This window comes from Pituophis catenifer, unplaced genomic scaffold (assembly GCF_029215685.1).
Source record: "Pituophis catenifer annectens isolate HBS135680 unplaced genomic scaffold, rPitCat1.0.hap2 SCAF_12, whole genome shotgun sequence".
Taxonomy (NCBI): domain Eukaryota; kingdom Metazoa; phylum Chordata; class Lepidosauria; order Squamata; family Colubridae; genus Pituophis; species Pituophis catenifer.
The window spans coordinates 13,395,000-13,415,183 of NW_027256892.1; the positions used below are offsets into that span (position 1 = coordinate 13,395,000).

The following is a 20,184-nucleotide window of genomic DNA, read 5'->3' on the forward strand; positions in this document are numbered from 1 at the left end:
CTGGATCGCCCTCAGCATGGAGGGCAAGATGTGGGAGAAGCCGATTTACTTAGCGATGGGGCTTGGGGGGATGCCCAAGGGGCACCCCGGGCACGTGGAACACAACGTAAGAGGCAGGCGAGGGACGGGGCTTCTGGCACCCCGGAGCCCCCATCAGAGAGTTCCCTCTTCGCTCCAGTCCTTTGCCTCCCCCCCCCTCCGCATCAGGGGTGAAATCCAGCAGGTTCTGACAGGTTCTGGAGAATCAGCAGAAATTTTGAGCAGTTCGGAGAACCAGCAAATACTACCTCTGACTGGCCCCAGAGTGGGGAGGAAATGGGGATTTTGCAGTATCCTTCCCCTGGACAGGGGTGGAAATGGAGATTTTGTAGTATCCTTCCCCAGGAGTGGGGAGGGAATGGGGATTTTGCAGTATCCTTCCCCTGGAGTGGGGTGGGAATGGAGATTTTGCAGTATCCTTTCCCTGCCATGCCCACCAAGCCACACAGAACCGGTAGTAAAAAAATTGGATTTCCCCACTGCCCACATACAGGCACAGTGCCTTCCCGAAGGCCTCCCCCCACAGCTGCATCCTGAATAATGGTGGGGGAATAAAAGGTGATCATTGCACATGCCCAGAGGCACTTCTGTGGATGCTCCCTGCTGGTAGGCTGAAAGCTGGCTAAAAACAACTGACTGGATTAGGGCTAAATTCTCAGCTTCAGTGGCTGGCAGGTATAGTGTCCCTATCCAAGGGGGTTCAAATTGGCAACTTAAAAGTATGGGTCTTCCATTGAAGACTTACTCATTCATTTATAGTTTTTTTCATCAAAGCATTCCCAGTGAGGATTATTTTTCCACTCTATATTACCAAATGTTTTTGTCATTGCCTCTTCTCTGTTGTGATGTTTGTCTTCTAAAGCAATATCCCTGCAGAGATTCATATGGCTCCAATTCTGATATTATAAAGATTTTGGAATTAAGGCGAATAATAATGAAAAACCTGGCTGTTTCCTGGCCTTGGGGTAGAGTAGGTGCTGGTCCCTTGTGGGAATTTCCATAGATATAATGTATGTGGTTCCCAGACTCACTGACATACACGATATCTTAGGACATCGTATTGTCCTGCTTTTTAAAGTGTAAGCCACCCAGAGCTACTGAAATAAACATCAAAAAAATTGTAGTTGGACGGAGTTGATCAAAACCTGAACAAAAAAGGGGGAAAAGTTTAAAAACAAAAGGCAAGGTGTGAGGCAAGCTTTGTAAGAAGGCATTGAGAGCTTTACATCAGTATAAACTAGATTTCTTTTTCTTATCTCATTCCTTAATTCCTTATGTATTTATGGACTAATGTTTATCTGCTTTTTTTGTTACAATATACTTAACTGTTGTGTGGACAATTTTGTTTGTGAATATATTCTATATTCTACTATTCCAGAGTAGATGTGATCCAGCAGAATTTTTTTTCCCCCCAGTTGTCCAAACCTTTTGGTCATAAACTCATTAGTTTCCTACCAGGGCTGTACTTCTCTTTGCTCAGTTTCTTGTCTATCAATATCTGAACTCTCCTTTATCTGGTTCTTTCTGGTTATCTCTCACCAAGTGCCTTGCCTGTTCCTCCATTGCTGGCATAAGTAGATATTTTTCTCTTTGCCAATCCCTCTATTATACACAGCTTGGTACTTTGCCAATCCCTTCATCTCATTCCTACTTTTCTTGTATTTTACTTGTGGTTTTCCTGTCTTTATCTCCAATTTTTTCTTGGGCTTAGAAGTATAGAACTTTCTCCATTATTCACCCAATACCTCAACTACCACACTATACCAATCTCTGTATCATCCATGTACCATCCATCTACACCCATTTACTATCAGATTTGTTGAGAATCAGTTGGCATACAAATTTAATTAAATTATTAGCTAACCATGGTAAAATTACACCATAGCACTTTGGTATCAGATTGGCTGTGTAGCACTACTGAGTCTCAGATGGTTTGTTGTCTGCCTTTTGTGCTCATAGCTTTGCAGGCCAAGCATCCCTGGAAGACTTCTCCAACATCCTCAGCCTTTCTCAGGGACAGGTAAGAGGTGAGCTTGGGTATTTACTGTTTAAAGACCACAACAGCGCTAAACTGTGTGCCCTAATATGCATATGAGAAATATTTTATTTGCTAAGTTATAAGACATAAATTTATAAATCATCATATATCAATATTTTCAAGGAACATTATTAGTCCCTTGCATATATTGGTATGATGATATTAAGTTAGCGTATCCCAACCTTTCTGGCACCAGGGACTGGTTTCGGAAGAAAAATTGTCGTCTATGAACCAGGGTGGTGGTGGGAAAAGATAATGGTTTCATACACAGATGAAATTTCACTTGCTCTCTTGCCACTTGTGCGGCCTGATTCCTAGCAGTCCACGGATTGGTACTGATCTGTTGCCCAGTGGTAGGGACCACTGATCTAAGTGATGTGTATTTATCTGATGATATCTGGAGTTCATTGCTTATTTACAGCAGTAGTTCTGAACCTGTAGTCCGTGGACCCCTGAGTGTATGTGTGTGGTTGTCACGGGGTCTGCAAAGGCTTGAAGAAATGCTATGATTTAAATCTTGAATTAGATCTTGGTGGTCCATGGCCACTAAAGGTATTTGAAGGGGGGCTATGGTGAAGAAAATGTTGAGAACCACTGATTTACGCTATTAACTGAAACTGTACTGTTTTAAAATTTTTGTATTGATCTGCGTTGTCCAGATCAGTGGGTCTCAGCCTGTGATCTGGGAACTATTGGTTGACTATCCAAGTATTATAGATGGTTTCTAATGCAGGTACCAGAAACATGTGTTTGTATAATTTCAAATGGCCTCCCAAATGGAGTGATTTTATTTTGAACCCATTCATTCTCATAAAACCATGGAATATAAGAGCTGGAAGGAAACCATTTGATCCAATCTTTTCCAAGACATTCTTTAAAATTTATTGTAAAATTTGTTTTATTAATTAAATCACAATGAAGCAAGTCACGGTTTCATGTAGTAGATGCCCTGTCTTCCTCCCATCCCTTCTGTGGAATGAAGTTATGAATGGGTCTGCAAGTTAATTCATACTATTTTTTAAAAAAATCCTCCGGAACCATAAATATCTAAATTGGACTTGAAATGTTTCTTAGCTTATTTAAGTTTTTTAAAAATAGCATGGGCCAATCTAAAAATGTTTGGAAAATTCCTTTTAAGGATGCATCGTTAGGAGGAACAATGTGATCATGGAGACACAGGATGAGAAGGATGATGACAGAGGTAAGATGATGGATGATGGGAAGCTGTAGTTAGCCCTAGCTATGGTTGAAAGAGTATGCCGATGTCTGGATTGGCTCCCTTCAGATTGTGGGCACTTTTTCCTGGGAATCAAATATTCCTACATATTCCAAAGTGCTCCCCCCCCCCCGATAAAATTGGCTACAAGTAGTCTTTGTTAAACGACCAGTCACTTATAACAGATCTCCCCAGGAATACAGGTAAGCCCTTGACTTACAACCACAATTGAGCCCAACATTTTTGTTGCTAAGCGAGATAGTTACGTGATTTTTGCCTCATTTTATGGCCTTTCTTGCCACGGTTGTTAAGTGAATCCCTGCAGTTGTTAAATTAGTAACGCTGTTGTTAAGTGAATCTGGCTTCCCCATTGACTTTGCTTGTCAGAAGGTCGCAAGAGGAGACCACACGATCCCCGGACATTGCAACCATCATAAATATGAACCAGTTTGCCAGGCATTCGAACTTTGATCACGTGACCATGGGGATTTGGTCATAAGTGTGAAAAACAGTCGTAACTCACTTTTTTCAGTGAGTTACGACTGTTTTTCACACTTATGATGATTGCAGCATCCCCCTTTTCAGTGCTGTTTTAACTTTAGTCACTAAGTGAACTGTTGTAAGTCAAGGACTACCTGTACTTACAACCTGGATTTGAAGTTAGGCATCCCCTCCCCACCACCCCAGGGTCATGTGATTGCATTTCAGAGCTTGGCAACTGGCCCACGTTTACGGCCTTTTGCAGTAGCTTGCGGATTTACAACATTTTTTGCCAGAAACTAGTGTTTACATCCCATTTGTGGCAATAAAAAACCACCCATTGTGGACAATGTGTGAGGAAGAAGATGGTGATGGCAGAGTGCAGGGTGGGCAAAAGGACAGAGGTTGGGGGCAGTTGAAGCCCCTTGTGGCCCTAAGTGCAGGTGAGCTGCCAAAGATCCGAAATTTCATCATATGACAGCGAGGGTGCTGCAATGGCCGTAACTTCAGGGACCGGACATAACTATTGTACCATTTGTTTGGTGGTGTGGTAACTTTGAACAGTTGATGAACAAAAGGTCATTAACCAAAATCTATCTGCATTCAGATGTACATCCTTACCCAATTTATGCAGATTTACATGTTGGAGTCCGTATATCAAGGCAGTATTTAATCAAGTTTTACAGATCAATCCTTATCTGCTGACCAACAGTCCCTATTGTCTTCTTGCCAAAGATGAAATGGAAATGCATATACAAATGCAATTCCACTTGATGCTTAGTTCATTTTCTGGTGATTGATATTCTCCCGCCCCCTCCCCCATCCCCTAGAGAAAAGCTGGCTGCTAAAGTTTCACATTGATGAAGACATCCATTCAGTACACTAAGATTTCTCATGGGAAGATGCGATTTCTGAACTGTAGGAGTTTGGCGAAGAAATTGTGAAACCATTCCAATTGAAAGGAGCCACTCCTTCACTTTAGGAAATAAGTTGAAATAGTTTCGGTTCTCCAATCAGAGAAGCCCATTTTTATTCTCCAGGCTAACTTCTCTGCTGTGGCATTTAAGGCACCTGCACATGTGGTTTATAATCCAGCTGATACGATGGGAAAGGAATAGAAAGTGGAACAAGGCAAGAAATATCAAGCACCAGTACTTTTCAGTCGGTACAATCTTGTCTATAGCCTGGTGAAAAAGCCACTGTCCAGGCAGTTTTGAAAAGAAAAGTCTTCCCTCGTGAGGGTTGTATCGGTAGAGGGTATAAGCAGCACCCTCTTGGCTTCCGAGTCCATTTCTTCCAGCAAAATGCTTAACTGGTTTATTTTTCTCACTTTACCCAGTGAGTGTGGCAGAAATGTCTCTCCTGAATAAACTGATCCGGACATCTCTTGTGGAATCGAGTCATCACGTGGAGATTCTACAACGGGATCCCAAATCGCCACTGTTTTCTGTAACCACCTTTGAAAAGCTGCATTTGTGAGTAACAGAAATTACAAATAGAAAGTACATAGAAAACACATAGAAAGTCCACAAACAGGTTCCAGTCTCTTATAAAGCGGTCTATAATATATAATAGATGGTTAACCAAGGGATTTGAAGATTAGTGTATTGTTCAGCTTAACCTGTTTTTTCTACTTTCTTCATATGTATATGTACCAGTATGTATGTATGTGTGTGTGTGTAGATATATATATCTACCAGTGGTGAAATGTAAAATTTGTTATTACTGGTTCTGTGGGTGTGACTTGGTGGGGGAGGGTAATGTGACGGTGGGCGTGGCCAACTTTTTTTTTTATTTTTAAAAGTATTTTTTTTTCTACAACCTCTTCTGCTGAAGAGATTGTAGAAAAAATGCTTTTAAAAAGCTCTTACAATCCCAGCTGAATTGCCTGATCATCAGAGGAAGAGAGAGGAAGGAAGGAAGGAAGGAAGGAAGGAAAGGAAGGAAGGAAGGAAGGAAGGAAGGAAGGAAGGAAGGAAGGAAGGAAGGAAGGAAGGAAAGAGAAAGAAAGAAAGGAAGGAAGGAAAGAGGGAAAGAAAGGAAAGAGAAAGAAAGAAAGGAAGGAAAGAGGGAAAGAAAGGAAAGAGAAAGAAAGAAAGAAAAAAGGAAAGAAAGAGCAGTAAAACAAATAAAATGAAACAAAAGAAAATATACATTCAACCCTAACAATAACAACAAAGAAAAGAAAAAGCAGTAAATTCATATATATGAATTCAAAAATATATGAATTTACTGCTTTTTCTTTTCTTTCAGCAACCAGCCAGAGTGGATCCTACATGTTGAATGTTAAATTTAATTGATCACTTTTTCCGCTCCTTTTTTTTTTTGTACACTATTATTTTTCTCTTTTGTTGTTGTTGTTAGGGTTGAATAAATGTTTATTTTTGTTTCATTTTGTTTTGTATTTTATTTGTTAATGATAAAGTAATACATAATATTAAAGAATTTCCAAGTCATTTACCTTGATGCATTCATTCTTAATTATTATTAATAACACTAACAATGTTATGAATTGTTATTAATTGTTCAGCAGTGCATTTGAACCTTTTGCTGTTTTGACAGAAAGCCAGAATTATTGCAAGGTGTTTATGGCATGGGATTTAACAGGCCATCCAAGATACAGGAATCCGCACTGCCAATTATGCTTGCTGATCCGTAAGTTGCTTTAAAAGAAATTAGAAGGACCTTGCTTGTGTTGTAGCTCAGGAAAACCCTATGCCAATTAGGCAGTGACTTCTATCAGCTGATTGAATCTGATGGGAATCTGTTTATCTGCCTTGAAGCTGAACTATTGCATTTCTTTCTTGGGGTGTTAAAGATGGTAATTGTATAAAAAGAATGTTGAACTGATTGACGAGACTTTGGGGTTCTTATGAGCTAAGATAAATGCAAAACAGCTTTTTTTTTGGATGGGGCTGTGGTGATGATGAGGTATTGTTCCAAAACAATACAGAGATTTATGTTTGCTTTATATATAACAATCCTGTTGCAGAAATCTTTTTAGCTTGTTCAGTTTTGTTCATCCTTTGAAATTGTATACTTTCATATATTATTATTTTTGTATCTTTTCTTAGTCTCTCAGGCTTGGTTTATGTAATGTTCTCCTGGTTCTCCTTATTTAAATGCCATTTCCACATTATTTTTTGTCTGTTTAAAAGAAATCCTGGGATGGTTTCATTCTTTCTCTTGTTAAGTCAGTTGCTCTCTGTTTGCACAAATGTTAATTAAGTAATTTTGTATTTCAGACCCCAAAATCTTATAGCACAAAGTCAGTCAGGAACAGGCAAAACAGCTGCATTTGTGCTGGCTATGCTTAGCAGAACAGACGCAAAGAAGGAATTTCCACAGGTAAAAGTCACTGATTTGCTCAAACCTTGCTGCTTTCTTCAAGGACAGTTCACCAATGCTGTTTTGTGAGCAGAATTTTTGGTCTTAACTCGAGTAAGACTGCTTCCTTGCCTTTCCTTGACTGAAAAATATGATAGCAAAAGCTTTAGAATCTGAGGTTTTGTAAAAAAAATAAAATAAAATAAAAATACTTTCCACTCAAATTTTAATGCCCTTGCTTTTTTGGCACACATTTAAAGAATATAGCTATGTGGGCAGTGACGAAACAATCCACCCAAACATTATTTTATTGGACCAATTCAATGCACATACACATACACAAACATGCCAGTACACTTGATCTCAAACACTTTCCAAAATTGCCTGCTAAAAAAACAATAAGGTATGAGTGAGAAACTAACTAAGGTAATATCTGCCTTTTTAAAAAAAAATGCTCTAAAGTTGTTCATATAGAAACAGCAAAAATCTTTACAAGTTCAAGTACATATTTAGTCAATGTGTAACCAGTCAGAAAAGTACAGGTAGTCCTCGACTTACAACCACAATTGAGCCCAAAATTTTTGTTGCTAAGTGAAACATTTGTTAATTTTGCCCCATTTTATGAACTTATGGGCCACAATTGTTCAGTGAATCACCACAGTTGTTAAGTTAGTAACATGGTTGTTAAGTGAATCTGGCTTTCCCCATTGACTTTGCTTGCCACAAGGTCGCAAAAGGGGATCACATGACCCTGGGACAATGTAACGGTCATAAATGTGAGTAGTTGCCAAGCATCCAAATTTTGATCATGTGACTATGGAGAATACTGCAATGGTTGTAAATGTCAAGAATGGTCATAAGTCACTTTTTTCAGTGATGTCATAACTTTGCACAATCACTAAATTAACTGTTGTAAGTTGAGAACTTCATGCAAAGGTGGGGGGAATTCAGATGTGTGATTACAAGACTCATTCCAGTATGAGTCTGTCTTTCTTAAAATACAGAAGAATGGCACCAAAATAATCCACATTTTATGAACGTCCTGCAGTTCAGCTCCTTTTGAATGGAACTGTTCTGCCCCAGCTATGGACCCCAAAGAATGCAAAGTCCGTACAAACCTTAGTTTACTAATTAAGGACTACTAATGAGCTTTCTTAGTAGTTGTTCGAACACATGTACAGTTTAAATCAGTCTTTTCTGAACAAGGGCTGTTAATTTAACATCATTTGGACAAGAATCCAAAGAATAATAATTCTGAGGCACAGTATTTCAGAAAACCGTAATCTTACTGTGTTTGGCAGAATGTCCAGAAGCAATTTGCAGGAAAACTGACGAGATAAACAAGAGCCGAATCAAACGTTTCTGGAATCAAGACGCGAAGGAATATGAACGAAGTTGTTTCCTGCAAATTGCATAATTCGTTGTCCTTCCTTAAATAGGCTAGGGGAATGGCCAATTAGCCCCAACCCTTACTCTCGAGGAGACCTCCTTCTGAGGAGCCACTCCTGCCTTTTAACAGATCTGCGCGCTCGTGGATCGAGAAGAGGCTCCTCCTTCTTCTTCACTTATGGGAGCTTCTGGAGGTTCTGAAGGCCCTGGCTGAATCCCCGCCTCTGGCACCACATCTTCTCCAGCCTCCTCATTGTCTGACTCGAGCGCCAGCTGCACAGGCTGCTGGCGCAGCACCACACCAGCCTCCTCACTGTCGGAATCAACTACTAACTGCACAGGCTGCTGACGGGCCACAACAGGAACATGGAACAATTGCTGGGAGATAGAGATTTCATAAGAAGTAGATACTTCGTTAGTCGTACCTGTGTTTCCCTGAAAATAAGACCGGGTCTTATATTAATTTTTGCTCCAAAAGATGCATTAGGGCTTATTTTCTGGTTAGGTCATATTTTTGTGGAAATACGGTACTAAAAGCACCCATCTGGCTGGCAGTCTTAACGGGGGCTTATTTTGGGGGTAGTGCTTATATTACAAGCATCCTGAAAAATCATGCTAGGGCTTATTTTCCAGTTGAGTCTTATTTTCGGGGAAACAGGATAATTACTCCCCAATTAAGTCATAATTGAAAAAGCACCCCAGGAAGTTGAATCAATGAATGTGAAAATGTGCATCTCTTGTTGAAAATTAAATTTAAAATGTGCTACAGACTATATAGATAAGTCATACATTTCTCTTGTGCCTTGAAGTGCCTCTGCCTCTCTCCCACCTTTGAACTGGCTGTTCAAACTGGACATGTTGTTGAGAAAATGGGAAGATTCTGTGTCAACATCAACGTTAATTATGCTATTCGAGGCAACAGAGGTAAGGATTTCTTACATACTGTACGTGCTAGATGTTTAACCTGCCTTTCCTCCATCACCTTCTGGAGGTACATCTTCTGCCTCTTCTAGTTTTGGCTCTAATCCAGTGTTTCTCAACCTGGACAACTTTAAGATGCGTGGACTTTAACTCCCAGAATTCCACAGCCAACATTTAAGCAACTTTAAGCCAACATCTTAAAGTTGCCAACATTAAGAAACACTGCCTCCTAAGCAATAACTCTCTGAAGTGGGTTGGACTGAAAGGAAATAATTGGTCCAGGGTCATCCAGTGAATTTTCATGACTGAAGATCTACTTGATCCGGGGTCCTCCAGTAAAAGTCCATCATCCTAACTGTCAGGGTCTCTCTCTGTAATGCATCTCCACCCTCTTTGTTATGGTAATGCTTCTGTACTTATTTTGTAAAACATAATTTTGCCAATCTCCCTTGATGCATACTCATGACCGCATCTCCACTTCATATAGGGGATTCTTTCACAGGTTTTTTAAAGTTTTGTAGGAATCTTTTCAGTCGCTAAGAACAATATTACAGTTCCATTTTTCATCCTCCTAGATGATTTTTGCTTCAGGTCTGGAAATTTTCTGTGGTGTTCATGTTAATTTGTCCGAATCTTTGAGTGGGGTGGGGTTGTATTGGAGGAATGATATTGCTGTAATTTACAGAATAATGGAGTTGGAAGGGATTTTGGAAGTCTAGTCCAACCCCCTGCTCAAATAGGAGACCTTAAACTATTTTCGACAATGGTTGTCCAGTCCCTTCTTAAAAGCCTCCATTGTTGGAACACTCACAACTTCTGAAGATGTTCCACAAGTTGATTATTCTCACTGTCAGGAAATTTGGTTTTTAGATTGTAAGCTACTCAGAGCTGTGATGGCCTTGTCCAGCCTTACAATTTTAACTAATTTAATACATTGTAGATAAATATAGAAAATAGTCATACTTTTTCTTACAACCAGAATATATTAGGAACTACTTTTTTCTATATTAGCTATTGCAATATTTAGTTATTTGTACCCCACCATGGCATTTGGTAATGTTGGCTTAACCATACTCCAGAAATGTCAGAATGAACTTCCAATAGATGCATATATATTGAGAAGAACTTGTCAGTTGCTTATTGGATAGTGTGAAGGCCATGGTGTAAACTCATTCTCTTTGTACTTCTTTTTGTGAGGTCCAGAGTAGGTAACACAATGCCCTCCATATATTCCATACAGCATTATAAATCCTATGAGTCTCAGCCAGCAGACCAGTAGTATCTAATTAGGTATGGGTGACATTCCAAAATATCTGGATGGATGGCACCAAGACCTACTTGCCTGACTACCTTTTTGAAAAAGAAGGCATGAAAGCTCTGCATGGCTCTGTTTCTCTTTTGGGGTTCAATAAGATTAATAATGTTTATTCTCACATTTGTTTTGCCTTCATAGCAATCCTATAGGATGCCCAACATTCTCTTTGATTTCTTCCTTAAGTATGAAATTGACCTGGAGACCCTAAAGAGAAATTTCCTGACAGCTAGAACAATTAATCAGTAAAATGAGTTGCCTCCAGAAGTTGTGGGTGCTCCAACACTGGAAGTTTTTAAGAAGAGACTGGACAACCATTTGTCTGGAATAGCAGAGGGTTTCCTGCTTGAAGATGGGGTTGGACTAGATGACTACCAAGGTCCCTTCCAATCTGTTATTCTGTGATTTGAGGTTCCTAATTATCCAGCCTATTCAATTTCATATTTCTCTCATTCTGAACGAGACTAAAGAAAAACAATTTCACAAAAATACTACTACATAGTCCTAAGTTTTTTTCATTGCAGCAAATAATGCTTTTTATATAAATACGTTTTTCTTAGTTCCCAGGGGGACTTCAATAAGAGAACAAATAATAATTGGAACACCAGGGACCCTGCTAGATTGGTGTTTTAAGCTAAAGCTTTTTAATCTGAAGAAGATCAAAGTGTATGTGCTGGATGAAGCAGATGTCATGATCGATAAACAGAATTTCTTGGATCAGAGTGTTCGTATCCAGAGGTAAATCATGTTTTTCTTCTTTTTGTTTCTGAATAAGATTCTTTTCCACTACTAAACATCCTGATTATTTAACTTTTCCCAAGTTGCCTCAATGCCACGCATCATCCAAAAGACAGTTCTAAAAATACAGATCATGTAAATAATAATAAAAAAACTTTTATGCATTTATATTGAGAAAATCATTAAGATTCTTTTGCCAGGGCAAAAGCAGATCTCAGGTTAAACAAATGCTGCTTCATGTGATATGGAAGAAAAGCATGGATGTGTTGGTGCTTCTTTTTACAAGCTTTGCAAGAAGCTGGATTGATTGACAACTTTTGATGCCTACCGTTTGTCATGGTACCTGCTGCAAAATCACCCAAGTCACTGGTCGCTTCAATTATACAATGCCCTCTTAAAATTCCTGTACCTGTTTTCCGTGCATTGTCTTCCTAACTCCAATTTGAGAGCTCTTCTACCCCCATGGAGTCAACAAACCATTGCTCTGTTTATCCCAGGACCATAAAACGTAGGGACTTCCAGTTGTTACTGAGTTCTGGTTGCCATCAACTGAACCAGCATGGCCCATACGGAGGAATCATGGATGCTGCAGTCCAAATAGACATTTGCTCATCTTTGAGCTATGAAATTACCATCCTCAAGGGCCATGGTGGTTAGAATGCAGTATTGCAGTCTAATTCTGCCCACTGCCAGGAGTTCGATCCTGATCGGCTCAAAGTTGACTCAGTCTTCCATCTTCCTGAGGTCGGTAAAATGAGGACCCAGATTGTTGGGGGCAATAGGCTGACTCCGTAAACTACTTAGAGAGAGCTGTAAGGCACTATGAAGTGGTATATTTATTTGGAGTTTATTTATTTGGACAATTTATATTGCTGCCTACTCACTCAAGGCAATTTAAGGCAGCTTACAGGAAATAAAAACATAATATAAAAGAAATAAAATAATTAAAAATAAAAATAATAAAATAATAACCCCTACCCAACAACAACAAATACTCATACCAACCATTTAATGGGCTCCACCCTGTTCTGGGTTTCCCAGGCCTGCTGACAAAACCACATCTTGAGGGCTTCTGGAAGAGTGTCAGAGTAGGGGCCAGTCTAATTTCCAGAGGGATGATGTTCAGAGGGAGGGAGCCACCACAGAGAAGGCCCTTCTGGGTCCCACCAGATGTATCTCCTTGCGGGTTGGGCCCCGCAACATTCCTTGCCTCCCCGCTCTAGTGGGTCAGATGGATGTGACTGGCAAGAGACGATTCCTCAGATGACCTTGTCTGAAGCCATGAAGAGCTTTAAAGGTGACAACCAGCACCTTGAATTGCACCCAGAATCGGCAACCAATGCAGCTCCTACAGGAGAGGTGACACACGTGCACACCGAGGTCTGCACAAAATCATGCGGGCGGTTGCATTTTGCACCAACTGAAGCTTCTGCATGCTTTATATATAGTCTAGACTACGTCCAAGTGCTAAAAGTCTTAAGTGCTGTTGCTATAATGCTATTAGTTGAATATGGCCCTGGGTCTATGACAATTCCCCATGTCCAACTCACTGCAGGACAAGAGTCACTCTAATATCAAAGAAATAGTGGAACAGAGTCCTTGAAGAAAGGATGCAAAAGGAGGGACAGAATGAAACGTGAATGGCAAAAATCAAAATATTTTTTATTTATTTTAAGTAATTAAATAGAATTGTTAAATTGTCCTGCAGTGAGTTGGCCACGGCGAGTTGTCCCAATTCTGCCTTGCAGGTCTGTGCTGATGAGTAATTTTCTGTCGTTGGAAGCACTGAAGATCCAGTCTGGAAACCTTGTGCATGTAAAATCACTTGAGCTACAGGCTCTTTGAAACAAAGTTCCTTCCTTTATGGGACTGTTGGCCAAGGGCCGATGCAGAACGGTTTCTTTGGGTATTTAATATCGGCTCCTTTCATTCCTACAGTATATGTTGGAACTATTCTTTCTTTAAAAAATTTCCCGTAGAGCTTTGTCTTCAGATTGCCAGCTGCTTCTCTTCTCAGCAACCTTTGAGCCGCCTGTACTAAAGTTTGCCCAGCGCATCATCCCTGAGCCCAACATCATTAAGCTCCGACGAGAAGAGCTGACCCTCAGCAATATCCGGCAGTATTATTTTGAGTGTGAGAAGAAGGAAGAGAAATTCAGAGCCCTGTGCAACATCTACGGCAGCATCACCATCGGCCAGGCCATCATTTTCTGCCAGGTAAGGTGCTCTGTGGTCCTCCCTTCAAAGTAAAAACCATTCTAGGAACCCAAAGTCATGCAGCCCAGTTCCCACTTTTATGATAAAGTTATGGGGGCAATAAAACCTTGCAAGTCTGAAAGTGCTTTTCCCCTCCCCCCAGAGAACCAGGGAGGGTTTTATCTGAGACTTTTATACAGGGAGTCCTTGACTTATGACTGTAATTGGGCCCAGCGTTTATGTTGCTAAATGAACATAATTTGTTAAGGAATTTTGCCCCATTTTACGACTTTTTGCACCACAATTGTTACGTGCAGTTAAGTTTGCAATGTGGCTGTTAAGCGAATCTGGCTTCCCCATTGACTTTGTTTGTCAGAAGGTTGCAAAAGGTGATCAAGTGATTCTGGGACACTGCCAACGTCATACATCTGAGTTAATTGTCAAGGATCTAAATGTAAAATCATGTGACCATGGGGATGCTGCAACAGTCATAAGTGTGAAAAATAGTCTTTTTTCAGTGCTGTTGTATTTATTTATTTATTTATTTATTTATTTATTTATTTATTTATTTATTTATTTATTTATCATTTATTATTTATTTATTTATTTATTATTTATTTATTTATTTATTTAACTAACTAACTAACTAACTAACTAACTAACTAACTAACTTATATGCCGCCCTATCTCCAAAAGGACTCAGGGCGGCTCACAACAATAAAACACACAAAGTTCATTTTTTAAAAAAATACCCAATAAAACTATAAAAACCATTAAAATCCCCTCTAAAACCCCATCAGTCCAAGCCGGCCAGGTGCAATAGCCATGTTTTAAGGCCATGGCGGAAAGAGCGAAGGTCAGGGGCCACCCGGAGCCCCAGGGGGAGCTGATTCCACAGGGTAGGTGCACCCACGGAGAAGACCCGCTCCCTAGGGGTCGCCAACCGACATTGTCTGGCCGACGGCACCCCAAGGAGGCCCTCCCTATGGGAACGCACCAGGCGATGGGGAGCGGTCACTGGCTGCAGATGGTCCGCCAAATACCCCGGGCCTAAGCCATGTAGGGCTGTATAAGTGATTACCAGCACCTTGAATCTCACCCGGAGGGCAACCGGCAGCCAATGCAGGTCCCGCAGGAGGGGTGTAACATGAGAGTGTCGGGACACTCCCATCACTATCCGCGCGGCCGCATTCTGCACCAGCTGAAGCCTCCGAGTGGTCTTCAGGGGCAGCCCCATATAGACAGCATTGCAGTAGTCGATCGAGTTGTAACTTCAAATGGTCACTAAACGAACTGTTGTAAGTCAAGGACTACCTGTACATGTTACAGTTCATTTCCTGGCTCAGGTTTCTGTTATCCAAGCATTGTCTTGGTAGCAGCTTTTCTTCCTGTCCCTTCTTTTCTTCCGCCCGTCACATCTGGCCAGCATTCGGCTGGATTCAGGCATCTTCCTGCAGATGTCTAACCACTACATCTGGGACATACCCATCAGCTACCAAGCAGCCAAAGAGGGAATAGCATTTTCAGTTGATTTATATTGATGCAGAAATGCCATGAGATACAGAAGAAGAAAGAAGAGTGAACTGCTGTAGTAAGTTTCTCCTTGGCTTCCGTGTTTTTATTTATTGCATCCTGAAACCTATTTCTTTTGGGTGGGTTGTGAAGGAATACATGACAGTACCTCAAAAACGCAACCGATGGACTGTCTGTTCCAGCAGGCTTCCCTTTGTGACACGCTCCTTTCTTGTACTCTTTTGACAGACTCGTTACAATGCTAAATGGCTGTACCACGCCCTAAGAAACGATGGGCACCAAGTGTCCCTGCTGATCGGGGAACTGACGGTTGATCAGCGGGCAGAGGTGATCCAGCAGTTCCGCGATGGGAAATTCAAAGTTCTCATCACAACCAACATCTGCGCCAGAGGTATAGTTCTAGCTGTTGAAGCTCTCCCTGTGTTATGACCCAGGTCGCCTAGGCAGAGTCCTCAGAGCATCGATAAGAGTTCTTTATTGCAGGGGTCTCCAACCTTGGCAACTTTAAGACTCAGTGAGGCTGAGGAACTCTGGGAACTCTGCTTTATTGCTCTGTTAAATGCCACAAGAAATGTCTCCGCCCCACCCTTCCCCGAAGGCAGCCACCCTCAGTCCCACAAACAAAAACCAGTAAACAGCAAAAACTAATTGGCAAAGGCAGAGAAGAGGTCCAAAGAGAAGGTGTGCGAGTCCACAAGGCAAGGCACAGGCAGAAACACTTAAGTCAAGGCTGACATTTTCCAAAGCCAGGGCAGTGTAAGCCAAAGCAAACAATTGTTCTTGACAAAGACAAACTCCCCCCCCCTTCTTCTTAAATCAACCCACACCAGGTGTTCCTTGTGAGGAGGGGTGGGGCGATCTACTCCCAAGTAGCCTTGCAGCCTTCCTTTGAGCTTGCCTCTTCTCTACTCTCCGTGCCCTCGGATTGAGTGGGGGAGTCAGCTGTTCTTCATCAGAGGGGATCTGCTGCCTTTTGGCACCACTGCCTGTCTACAGCTGATCCCTACCTATGTCTATGAGGCAGTGGTGAAATTCAAAAATTTTCCCTACCAGTTCTATGAGCGTGGCTTGGTGGTCATATGACCGGATGGGCATAGCTGCACAACTGACTTACATACAATGCAATGCAATACAATGCAAAAGCAGCTGGACTTCACACAAAATGGCCCCTGCAACAAACAGGAACCTCACAGAGTCACAGAGAGCTCAAAAACAAACTATGATACTTTACACAAAAATATGGAGTTCGGGCAATAGATAGTAAAAAAAATGCTTTAAAAAGTAAAAAAAAAAAAAAAAAGTCCCAAGGATTGCTTGGCACAGCTGATTGTCGGAACCTTTTTTTTTCTTTTTTAAAGCATTTCTTTACTACCTATTGCCCAAACTGGTATTTAAAAAATGCTTTAAAAATATAATAAAAAAAAAAGTTCTGAGGATCAGTTGTGCCGGGTGACCATTGGAACTTTTTTTTTTTTATTTTTTAAAGCATTTTTTTACTACCGGTTCAGGCAAACCAGTAGCATTTTCACTACCGGTTTTGGGCGAACCGCCCCAAACTGGTAGCATTTCACCCCTGCTATGAGGGCAGGCAGCTCTTCATCTGGTCGACCACTTCCCCCAATGCCTGAGTGGCCTGGGACAGCATCGTCCTCAGGCCCTGGCCTCTCCAAGCATTCCAAGGGAGACATGCCATCCCTGTCAGATGGTCCCAACTCTTCCTCCTCCTCCGAACTGGGTTCCGATGAGGCCACGATACCCTGGTTTTTGCAGCTGCTGTCCAGACAGGTCAGCCATACTGATCCTCTCTGTTTATATTTCTCCCTAGGCATTGACGTGATGCAGGTCACCATCGTGGTCAACTTCACTTTGCCTACGACAGTGTTCCGGGGGCCTGACTTTGAGGCCTACCTCCACCGCATCGGTCGAACAGGCCGGTTTGGAAAGAAGGGTCTGGCGTTCAATATGGTGGAAAGGAAAAACTTACCTCTTCTGTTTGAAATCCAGAATCACTTCAGTGAGTGTGATACGTCCCCTGGGCCAAAAACCCCTTAATATATAAACGTTAGTCAGAAGCTTCATCAGCTTTTAGTTTGCACCAGAGCTGTAGAGTGGGAAACTCTGAAGGCTGCAGTGCTTGGAAGATCAGAGGCACAAAGAGGTGGAATCACCTACCTTTAATTTGACAGTAATTCTTTATATTCACTTTAAATCAAGTGGCCATTTTTCTGAGCAGGTGAACCTCTCCCAGACACACCATTGTCTACAGCCATGCACCGTCTGAATTTCTTAGAATGCCTACAGAGGACCCATCACAAGGCCTATCACTAGATTCATCACAAGAGCCTCACCTGATGTGTTCCACATCTGATCCAGGGGTGATATCAGTGGTGAAATCTAATTTTTTTTACTACCAGTTCTGTGGGCGTGGCTTGGTGGGCATGGTGTGGCTTGGTGGGCATAGCAGGGAAAGGATACTGCAAAATTTCCATTCCCATCTCACTCCTGGGGGAAGGCTACTGCAAAATCCCCATTCCCACCCCACTCCTGGGGGAAGGATATTGCAAAATCTCCATTCCCACCCCACTCGGGGGCCAGCCAGAGGTGGTATTTGCCAGTTCTCCGAACTGCTCATAATTTCCGCTACCGGTTCTCCAGAACCTACTGGATTTCACCCCTGGGTAAAATGCTATCGGTTCGGGGTGGTTCGCCCAAACCGGTAGTGAAAATGCTTTAAAAAGTAAAAAAAAAGTTCCAACGATCGCATGGCACAGCTGATTGTCTGAACTTTTTAAAAACTTTTTTTAAGCATTTTTTTACTACCGGTTCCAGCAAATAGGTGGTAAAAAATGCTAAAAAAAACTTTTAAAAAGGTTCCGACAACCAGCTGTGCTGCACGATCCTTGGAACTTTTTTTTTTTTTACTTTTTAAAGCATTTTTTTACTACCTATTGCCCGAGCCGATATTTTTGTGTAAAATGTGATAGTTTGTTTTTGAGCTCTCTGTGACACTGTGAGGTTTCTGCTTGTTGCAGGGGACATTTTGTGTGAAGTCCAGCTGCTTTTGCATTGTGTGTGAGTCAATTGTGTAGCTTTTGTGTTATTTTTGTGTAAAGTGTGATAGTTGGTTTTCCTGGTCACATGACCACCAAGCCACGCCCACCCAGTCACATGACCACCAAGCCACGCCCACAGAACCGGTAGGGAAAATTTTTGAATTTCACCACTGATCTGATCCATCACAAGATCCTCACCTGATGTGACTCATCACAAGACCTATCACTGGGTCCATCAAAAGGCCCTCACCTGACGTGACCCTCCCATCACAAGACCCACTGACCACACAAAGCCCTGACAGCAATACTGGCATCCCCTAAACTCCGCTGAAGATGCTACCTAGCCTCGTAACAAAATGTTCGGAAACCACAGGCTCAGAGAACAAACCTCCACCCTCCGCCTACCTACAGCATTTTTGCTGGGGATAGAGGCATTCTTGAAAACAGCTTACCTTAGCCGCAGGTGTCTTTGTTTTGCAGATTTTTTTAATCAGAAGGGTGTTAAAATAGAATTTGGAGTTCGGCAAGCAGAAAGGTTAGTGTAGGCAGTGCTGTGTCACAACCTTCAGAAGATGTACAGTTGGTTCTCAACGATCACAGCTGAACCCAAAATTTATGTTGCTAAGAGGAATCAGTTGAGTGAGTTTTTTTCCCTGCTTTACGACTTTTCTTGCCACATTTGTTAAGTGAATCACTGCAGTTCTGAAATCACCAACACGATTGTTGGGTGAATCTGGTTTCTGACTGCAAAAGGGGATCACATGACCCCAGGACACTGCAGCCGTCATAAATGTGAGTCATTTGTCAAACATTCAAATGGGAATCACGTGACCGTGGGGAATGCTGCAAACGGTCATAAGTGTGAAAACTAGTCATAAGTCACTTCTTTCAGTGCCGTCGTAACTTCGACCAGTCACTAAGTGAGCTTTTGTAAGTGGAGGGCCACCTGTGCCTACTGCAGTTCAGTGGCTTAGGTGCCTTTCCAAAAAATCAACTGCAAATTTATTTCTTCTTTTCAGAGATCTTGATCCAACGCCTTGATCCAGAGGATATGGAAGCGCTAGAAAAAATAGAAGACTGAAGCCATATAATTTTGTACAAGAGACTTTTGCCCACATCTATTTTGCTTTGTCAGATTAAAGGAAAATTGTCTTGTTCCTCTATTTTTCTTCTGCAAACTGCTATGGTGGTACATAGAATTGTTCACATGATGAGCAGGAAGAGCCCTGAGCTTAACAAACCATTAATCTCAAAAGTCCCTTATTATCTACCTAGATCAGGGGTCTTCAACCTTAAACACTCAAAGAGCCATTTGGACCTGTTTCCCACAGAAAAGAAATCACCGGGAGCCACAGAACCTGGGTGGGCGTGGCCAACTCGACATTGCTCACTCCCACCCAGTCACATGACACACACACACACACACACACCAGCCACACCCAGGTTTTGTGCCTCCTGGTGTTACCTTAGGTCAGAGGTCTTCAAACTTGGCAGTTTTAAGGCTTGTGGACTTCAACTCCCAGAATTCTCCAGCTGGCTGGAGAATTCTGGGAGTTGAAGTCCACAAGCCTTAAAGCTGCCAAGTTTGAAGACCTCTGACCTAAGGTAATCGCCCTTACCTTCTTAGGCCAGGTGAGGATTGACTGGGAGGGGAGGGTGAGGAGCGGGGCCAGCCAATGGTGGGTTCAGCGGACAGGGAGCCACAGCAGAGGGACGAAAGAGCCACATGCGGTTTCGGAGCCACAGGTTGCAGACACCTGACCTAGATGCACTGTGCCATTTTTTTACACTGATGGGACTACGAGTATGCAATCATTTGGGGGTCTCTCTTTCTGAGAAAATGGAGGAACTTGGCGATCCACAGTGTTGAAGTTGTTTTTACATATATGCCTTAGTTCCACATGTCCAATATTTCCATCACACAGTTGGATAGTATTCCCCA

At 41.8% G+C, this 20,184-nt stretch overlaps 1 protein-coding gene across 1 annotated transcript; it reads left to right on the top strand.

Moving 5' to 3' along the window:
- Positions 1-16: 16 nt before the first annotated feature.
- Positions 17-19,349, top strand: DDX25 (DEAD-box helicase 25). The gene is made up of 12 exons (XM_070952257.1): positions 17-106; positions 1,999-2,059; positions 3,216-3,278; positions 5,113-5,248; positions 6,336-6,428; positions 7,019-7,121; positions 9,299-9,413; positions 11,283-11,460; positions 13,440-13,677; positions 15,418-15,580; positions 17,015-17,203; positions 19,262-19,349. Exons 1-12 carry the CDS (start codon positions 17-19, stop codon positions 19,321-19,323), a joined length of 1,491 nt encoding a protein of 496 aa, XP_070808358.1. The 3' UTR covers positions 19,324-19,349.
- Positions 19,350-20,184: the final 835 nt, after the last annotated feature.